The sequence below is a fragment of the Pan paniscus genome, chromosome 8, assembly GCF_029289425.2.
Source record: "Pan paniscus chromosome 8, NHGRI_mPanPan1-v2.0_pri, whole genome shotgun sequence".
In the NCBI taxonomy this organism is placed as follows: Eukaryota; Metazoa; Chordata; class Mammalia; order Primates; family Hominidae; genus Pan; species Pan paniscus.
In genome coordinates, this window is record NC_073257.2 from 117,141,013 (window position 1) to 117,150,301 (window position 9,289).

Below are 9,289 nucleotides of genomic sequence, written 5' to 3' on the forward strand. Positions count from 1 at the left end.
CTAATCTACTACATCTGTGACCTCTCTGTGCCTCAAATTCCCGATCTGTGAAATGGGAGTAGTAGTACTTATGATTCATTTCTATTTCTGTGTAGTACCTAAAAAAAACAATTCTAAGACTGTTGTGATAATGACATGCTGTTATGTCATTAGCCCAGTGCCTGCCACATAGTAAGTTTCAATACACATTGGCTGTTACTGTTGTTATCAATAGAATATAAGATGGCAGTCAATGTCTTGATCCCACCTGTGTGCTAGTGTGGGAGGTAGCATATGTTAAACATGGATGACATAAGTCAGTGAGCTGATAGGTAACGATATCCAGGTGCCTTTTAAATAAATTCCTATTAAGCACCTGTTCTGGGTGGCTTGGTATTTAGCAGTGAATAAAACTAAGATCCCTGCCCTTGTGGAACTCACATCCATTTCTCCCTGTGTCTTCTCTTCTCTGCAGGAGGCATTGCCACTATTGCAAACAGCGAAAGCACAAAGGAGATCCCCAACTGCACTAGTGTTTAATACCAGCAAGCCACGTGGTCAACCACCTTTCTGACTTTTTATTTTTGATGATTACTATTACTATTATTATGGAAAAATAAAAATGTCTTTTTTACCTTTTGTTTACCAAGGGCCCCTTCATAAATAGCGGGCAAATGCCTAGCTTTGGGAGAAAAGGGCATTCTTAGCTGATTGAAAGAGACAAAGGGAATAAATGGCTGTATTTGTGCTAAGAGCAAAGGATGCATCTTCCCACAGCCTCCTCGCTTTACTCTGCCATTGGTAGCTTAAAGACTTTCTTTTTCCTTGTGGTCTCCCTTTTTTCAAAATTGAAGTTGGGTTGGCTCTTTGTGAACCTCTCATCCTCACAGCAGAATCACCAACACTCTCCCCTTCCCCCAGCACACACACATACAACACAGATCATTTCCCAGTTAGATCCACAGGAAGTAGGTGGGTGGATGTAGCTGCAGAAAGTGTGCACAACTTTGTGAAAGAGGCCCTGCCTTGTGCATGTCCATAGTGAGGCTACAGATGGCTTATTGTATATAATTACAATGTAAATAACTTTTTATTTCCTAAGAAATAATTTAATGTTTAGTAAAAAAGAAAACAGAAAAAAGAAAGATGCGTGTGTTGGCTTACGCACTGGCCCTCAGAGCTGACCAACCCGCCAGGCCTGCTCAATGCATTGGGTTTGGATGCTCTCCTGTTGTCTGTCACACTTAACTCTTGCATCTCCTTGTCCATGCCATAGCTGGTTTCTACTTATGTATATAAAGGGGGGCGGGGGGAGGGGCTTCTCTGGGGCAATTGATAAAGGAAGGACTCTAGTGACATCATAGAACATGGCAGTCGTTTTTGTTCCAAGAATGACATGAAAGGTGAAGAAGAGGCCCACTAGAGGCTTCATACTGAGACCCAGATGGGGGAAAACAGCTTCCTCTCTAAAAGGAAAAACTTGATATTTATCAGTCTGAGAAAATATTTTTTTCTAAAGAAGGCAGTCAGTGGATCTTAAAATGACAATCTGTTTTTAAATTGGATTCTATGAAAATGCATAATGCTTATGGTGAATTCTCAGGCTATTCTGAGCTCAGAAAAGTCCCCTGGGCACTAGGTAAAGCCCAGTGAATGTCTCTTGGCATGGGAGGAGTTAAAGAGGTTGGAAGGGAGGAGGCATTTGTGGAATTATGAGTTCATGCAAAATTCTCCAGGCCAAGTAGGGGTCTAGCCTTTAATGATATTAGTCAAAGGCAATTTTAGCAAAGCTGTGCTATTTGCTTGTCAGATGTACACAACTTCCTTAAAGTCAAATGTCTGCCTTCAGTTCCCTTAAGGTAGTTCTTGCCTCTGGGGTGAGTGGCTTTCAAAGCCTGTTAGCTTTTCCAGCACCTCAGCCCCTTCACACATTTACACATACCGATTTTTTTCAATAGGGTCACGTTAAGCCATGCTGCAAGCATTGTTTTTATTTTCAGGCTTAGCCTGAGCACACTTATTTTTGAAAATGATATAATGTATATATATGGGAGGAAAGGCCACATTTTGTACCTGTTAATTTTTGTGGGATGTTGTTCCCATTCTTCTTTGTGAGACAGAGAGAATGTGATATAGAGAAATCTGGCTGGCTACAGCGTAGATCAGTATTAGGAATATTTCTAAAGATCCTGCTTTTTTGTTTGAAGGGTTAAATGGGGCAGACAATTGCAATACTTGTACTAAACACTGGAATACAAATGCATGACTCATATCTATATATACAGTATATGTACATATACTGTTCTTGGTTTTATTGTTCCACTTGAATATTTCTACTGTAAAAAAAAGACAGTGGTTTTGAAATTGTTGAAAATAAATGTATTTTTGTACATCAAAGCTACATACATGGCTGAGTTTTCTCTTTGGGGAGTTTTCTTTATCCACTGTGTCTGTAAACTATTGCTACAGTGATGCTACATGGAAAACAATGAATGGCTTATAACAACAGATGCTTGGTTTTTGCTCATGAATCTTTAGGTTGGCTCTGGTTTGGCTGAACATATCAGGACTGACCAGGCTCTGCTGGTCTGATCTGGAAGGAGGTTTCAGGTAGTTTGAGTCTGCTCCATGAATTATCATCATCCTGGAACCGCAGCTACCCAGGGCATGTTTTTTCATGGTGGATTGTAGAATTCCAGGTGAGGCCAGTAGAACAACCCTATGTCTTTAGGGCCTGGGCTCAAAATGGTCACTTTATTTATCTTCATCCACATTCCGTTGACTAAAGAAAATCACACAGCCAAGTCCAACCTCCATGGCTAGAGAAATAGATTCTTTCTACTCTGGTACTAGGTACTATAATTGGAAACAATAATCTGATTTACTCTGCCTATTCATTTTCCACTGCCCCATGGAGCGCTTTCACTAAATGACCTATTTGAACCCATGTCAAAGTTTTTCATTCACATATATATGGCTGGGACCTCTGAGCAAAAGTCTTGGTAATTGCAAGGTCTTTGAGTTTGATATGAGTTCCCAATGAGTGGTAGAGATGATGGAATGCCAAGTCAGGTATGAAGACTTACTAAGCAAGAGCAATGAAAAGGAGAAAAACAACATGTGTCCGTTTTTTTTCCTTCTTCCAGCTGTTCGATGCATGAAACCAACAGCAAATGTCGTTTTTTGGTTCTTTGCTTATTGGTGGCTCTTCTTCACCAGGTAAATAAGGAAATGTAAACTGGGCACCCAGAATAAGGGCTGTAAGTTGGATGTTTCTTCTTATTTATTTAGTGTTTCAAATATGTGATAAAGTTCCATGGATCTAAGAAACCAGAAATCATTTGTTGATAATTTAGTTGCATATTTTGGAAACTGGCTGAATCTTCTGGAATCATATTTTCTGCACTTAAATTGAAGATAAAGAACTAAGCAAAGGTGGTTTTCTTTTGATTTGGGAATTTATTTTAAAATCATGTATAATTCTTACTATAACTTTTCTTGAGTTATACTCACCTTTTGAAAAATTTATATAAGTACCTGCCTCACATATTGAGAATATCACTTAAGTATCTCAAAAAGAAGCAGGGGGTTTTCTTGCTCTAAGTGCCTATACTTCTTTTAGGGATTTTGACAGTTTGGAGCTTTCAAATAATGTAAAATGTCTATTATTTCTATCCTAAGCCAAAGACGAATTTTCTAAATGCATTAGTTTTTGCTTCCTAATGGGATCTGAGTTTTTCTTGATAATTTTATGCCCAGGTTGGTGAAGTTTCTTCCCTGGATTAAGAGAGATGAAAGAGAAATAAAGCAGTAAGAAAGTCTGAGTCAGTTGGGTCATTTGGGTAAGCCATGGCTAAGAATATAGCCACTGTATTCACCATCAGCATGAGTTTGTTAGATTTCTCAGTAGTAGACGGAGGCAGAGGCAGATAGCAGAGAGTGTGGTTGGCTTTGCAGCTGTTTCCATGCAGGGCTTCTCACCAGTGGTGAGGACACTCTTTGCGTCAGAATTGCCTTTCAGGGAATTGTAAAGCTAATAACTAGGCCCGTGGAAGCACTCCAGGGCTGTATTCTTCCAGGATTCTCATGTACATGAAAATTTGAGAATAACTGCCTTATCTGCCACTAAAATAGTTCAGGAATAAGTATTGGGTAAAAGTCACCTCCTTTGACTCCTGTTATCATAATACAAGGTACCTTAATCTACAGAAGTGAGAACAGCTTCCAAATTTGCTCATTTCTTCCTGGGCAACAGCTGCAACTTTGAGAGTCACTCAATGAGCTATCTGGGACAAAAATACACTGTGAGTTAAGGTGGTGACGGATTGTGCCTTGGAAAGAATACTGTGCTGGAAATTAGTAGATCTCTAACTTTCAGCAAGTAATTCTGGACCCAAGTACCTCATTCGTAAAAGGAAAACACTTCATGGCCTGCCTTCCTGGCTTGTTTTGATTTCCAGAGGTGTGAAAAGCACATTGCCAATTCCAGAAGTATGGCAGTATTAGGAGAACTCCCATCTGCAGAGCAATAGACAGAGAGGAAGGTGACTCCAAAAGTCACAAAGCAAGGTAATACAGAGATGAAGATGGAGTCCAATGTTTATTATAATAAGGTGGGATCCTTACTACCGCACATCTCCCTCAAAATGCAAAACAGATTGAACTGCCTATCACTGGGCAACAGCGGAGAGCCTGACGGTAATGCCAGTCATATGGCTCCCATATTTTATAATGTCCAGAACAGTGTAGAATCTCACATCCCAAGTACACTCATCCTTCAGTGGCTCACAGCCCTCCTCATGCCACTGCCCTCTGGACCCGCCTGTTTAGCAGCCCATGGCCTGACGCCCTTGCTTTTCCCACTGGACTGAAATGAAACTGCTCAGCAGACAGCTGCTCACCCCAGTTCCACCTGCTGGGCTGCTCATCTTTTAAAGTGATGAGCCTTATTCAGAGGGAAGAAGGCCAGAGAACAACATAAGCAATAAGGATGCCTCATCTGGATTATACCACATCCTGCCAAAATTCTCTCGTCTGCTCCAACAGTACTGCCAAAGGGGACCAGACATAACCCAACCATTAATTCCCAAAGCACTATGCATCTTGATGTTCCTTAAACTTTAATCACCATGTTCTTTACAGTAGCAGAGTGTCCTTCAACAGGCTCTTTGCATTTCTGACCATGTATCATGATGAGACATAGGTTCATTCAGAGATGAACCAATGGAACATTGTATACAAAAAATGGGGGAGACCCTCAGTTAAGAGTTCAATTTACTGGAGACTAAAACTTGGATCCATCACTTTTCAATTATCTGAGACTCAGAGGGGTAAAATGACATAATCAAGGTACAATTTCCTTACCTATAAATTACAAATAATGACATCTACTTTCCAAGGTTGGAATCTAGATTAAATGAGATAATTTGGGTAAAGACACAAATAATAAATTGATTCTGAGAAGTGCTAGTTTTATTGCACTGGATCTTTGCCCACATAGCACTGTCTCTGGCCTCGAGTTGTAAAAATTATCCAAGCAGTCTCACTTAGGGCTGTACCTGCAGAGGAAAAAATTCAGATTTACCTAAAGAGACATGCCTTCTCCATCAGTTCCCCTTCAGGAGGAAGATAATTTTGTTTAAAATTTACTACTTACACATTGATCCCAAAAGTCATTGCTTCTTTTATTGCTTTTTAAATAATATGACTGATCTAATGTTGCTAGGACCATATGGAAGGGGCAAGAGGTGGACTCTTCTAGTCAGAGTTGCCAAGAATGCCTCATAAAGTCAATGACTGGAAGCTCTCAGTTTCTAAAACATGTTCACTCTAACCATGTGTGGGTGCCCTGGACGTAGCCATGCTAATGGGACAAAAACACTTTGGCCTTGCTTGTTTATGTTCTTCAGCTCAGGTATTAATAACATCATTTGCATCTCCCTTACTGTCCCTTACCATATAGTGCTTTTGTTTCATGAGGACGTGTGCAGTCCCAGGTCCTGGGGTCACTGACTTGGGTTCCTTTGTCCACACACATTGAAAAAAATATCCGATAAACAATTACTTGTAAAAATATACCTCTTAGATAGCCAGAGATGCTAAGGGCACAGTTTCCCAGTGCCTTCCTTGAGCTGTGGTTCAAGAAGAGCTGTTCCAGAGTACATGCAAGATCCAGATTCTTTACAAAATGCCAGGGAAGACAGGAAAATAGATCATGACAGGCACACATGCCATCTGTCATTACAGCTTAGTCTCTGGGGAACAATGCCGTTTGCAGCTATTAAAAATGAACCAGATAATGTGGAGCCCTCAGTGATTTGCTCCCGAGGAAATGTGTGGTCTGTTCCCCAAAGAATAGAGACTTCTTCAGCGGAAATGTCTGTGCCCAGTGTCCTACATGCAGATGGCTTCTGGGCTCCAGGGATACTCTTACCACCAAAAAGGCCCCATTTCTCCTCCCTGGGGCCTCTCCCAGAAGATTCTTCCTACTGTGCAAGGATTTTCATTGCTTACTCCCATTTACAAAGGGTTATTGCTGTCAGTATCCGAGGAACTGGCTGCAATTAGCAGTCTGTCCAACCACAGTGCATGGGGAGAGAAAGGAGGATGCTGTGGTAGCAAACAGAGAGCAAACAGGATTGTTTTTCTTGTCACTATTCTGTCTTTCTTGGTTTCGGGGTAGACTCACCTGGGAAGCACATAATTGTCTCCATAAACAACACATCTGGTCCTTGGAGTGCCAGAATGGTTTTCTTGCACTGTCCTTCCAAAATCTTATGGTTCAATTGGAGAATTGCTGGGTTTCTTTCATTGGCAACCAGGACTTGTCAAGGGAGGAGGTATCAAAGGAAGAAGAAGGGAGAGATGGGTCTAGAGAAATAAAGTTAATCTTTGTCAATTATGAAGCTCTGCTTGACACATTTGCATTTCAACTTGTCAATTTCAGAGTCTCCTCTGTGAGGGGAAATGCAGATGCTCCCCAGATTTCTAATCTATTTATAATAGTAACAAGGCAACTCTAGGCAGCGTGTGCTCATCATGAGCTAATCATCCTCCACTATGCCTTGTGCCTCCTAATTAGTGGCATGTTGGTTGCCTACTGATCAAGTTGGAGCCTCATCCAGGCAATATGCGTGGGGAGAGCAGGTATGGGGAGAAGGAACACTGAACCCAGTGGAGCTCAGATCTTGGCAGGCTTTTTAATAACAGGTGGGCTTCACACCTTGTCTTGAAATCCATCCTTTTTAAAGAGGCAGCCACTATGTCCATGGGTGCTAACAGGAATATGGCAAGTCTCCAAACACATGTCTCCTTTGTGTCTAGGAGCTCTCCATAAGGAGATGCTGTCCTTCCAAAACCTCTTGGCTCGATGATATAGACCAGCAGGAGGCACAAGTAGAAGAAAAATAAATATTTAAATGTGCATCTGTAGCTGATAATGGGGCAAGGCCCCTTTCATTGATTTATCCATTCTTTCCTTAATAGAACATTTATTGAACACCTACTTTCTACCAGGCTCTGTTCTGGATACTAGGGATACATCAGTGGCCGTGGCACACTTAAAATAGGGTGGCCATATAATTTATCATACACACATTGGAATACATTTGGGGATGGATGAGACACTATCAATAATTACTCTGGGAAAAGTAGCATGAAACAGGGCTGTCTCAAGCAAACCAGGAAATGTGGTCAGTCTGACTTAAAATCCAGAGGAACCATTTATCCAAAGTCAGAGATTGTGTCCATGTTCCATTTACCCTTGAATTGGCATTTTTTTCCCTTTCAAATCCTGACCTATGAGTGAAAATTCAACTCTCTAAGCCCCAAAACTATATTTATGGATATCTCCCATCAGCTTTAGTGTCTTCTGAGGACCTCTCATGGGGGTGGTGAACCCCAACATACTCAGAGGTCAGTGAGCACAAATCGAGATGGTTTTTGAAAAAGTCTTTAAAATACTGTATCAAATAGCATTCTTAGTTGCAGAAAATAGACACCGATCCTGGCTAGTTCAAACAAAAGGAATTTATTACAAGGCTATCGGGAACTCACAGAATCAGGTTTGAAACACTTATCTTGGAAAGAGGCAGAAGCCAAGATAGCTTTGGAGGGATGAGAATCAGGAAGATTAGGAATATTTGCCTAGCAGACAGCATCTTATCAGACCTTTCCTCTGGGATGAATGAACTGCAGTCATCTCTTCTACCTTTGTGTTACTGAAGATTAAAAATTCCAGGTAGGTTCCCACAATCCATAAAGTTTAGCTCCCATGCTCACTGCGTGTGCAATGAATGTTACAGGCTGCATTGTGTTCCTCCAAAATTCGTGTGTCAGAACCCTTAACTCCCAGGGCCTCAGAATGGGATAGTATTTGGAGAATAGGTCTTTAATAAAGTGATTACGCTAAAATGAGGTCACATGGGTGGGACCTAATCCAATGACTGGTGTCTTTATAAGAAGAAGAAACTAGGACACAGACAGGTACAAAGGAAGGTCATAAAAAGATACAGGGAGAAGATGGCCATCTTATAAGCCAAGGAGTGAATTTAAAACGTCTAACTTCCAGAATTGTGATGAAATAAATTTCTGTTATTTAAGCCAGCAGTCCCCAACCTTTCTGGCACCAGGGGTGGTGTTTTTGGAAGACAGCTTTTCCACAGACAGGGGGCAGGGGTGGGGGAGATGGTCTCGGTATTGAAAGTGTTCCACCCCAGATCATGAGGCATTAGTTAGATTCTCATAATAAGTGGCAACCTAAATGCGTTGCATGCACAGTTCACATTAGGGTTCATACTCTTATGAGACTCTAATGCCACCACTGACCTGACAGGAGGTGGAGCTCAGGTGGTAATGATCATTTGGCTGCATTAGAGTCTCATAGGAGTGTGAATCCTATTGTGAACTGTGCATGCTAGGGATCTAGGTTCCTAATAGGCTAGGGACTGGTATGGGTCCGCTGCCCCGGGGGTGGGGGATCGCTGGTCTATAGCACTGTTATGACAGCCCTAGCACACTAAACAGTGAAGAAAACGATTAGGGAAGAAATCCCTAACTATTGTTCTGGCTTTTGAAGTAGTAGTAGAAGCATTTGGAGTTACTGTTCCTCTTATACAACATATGCTATAGGAAAAGTTCTCTCTCCTATTCCCTTCTAAGGAAATAAGTGAATGGTTATGAAGGCAGAATGGATGCTGGACAGAGAATGAATGTCCACTACAATAACTCCTCAAGTGATTTTTAAAATCACTGTTCTTTGAGTATTTGTTGAGCATAAACTAAGAAACCAAGTGGCTGGTACTATGTTAAA

General features: G+C 41.3%; 1 protein-coding gene across 1 annotated transcript in view; it reads left to right on the forward strand.

Moving 5' to 3' along the window:
- The window catches only part of SORCS3 (sortilin related VPS10 domain containing receptor 3), a 616,732-nt gene extending 614,352 nt beyond the window's left edge, over window positions 1–2,380 (forward strand). Inside the window, exon 27 of the mRNA XM_003825558.7 lies at window positions 455–2,380. Within this exon, the coding sequence (XP_003825606.2) occupies window positions 455–519 (65 nt within the window). The 3' untranslated portion in view covers window positions 520–2,380. The remainder of the gene's footprint in view (window positions 1–454) is intronic.
- Window positions 2,381–9,289: the final 6,909 nt, after the last annotated feature.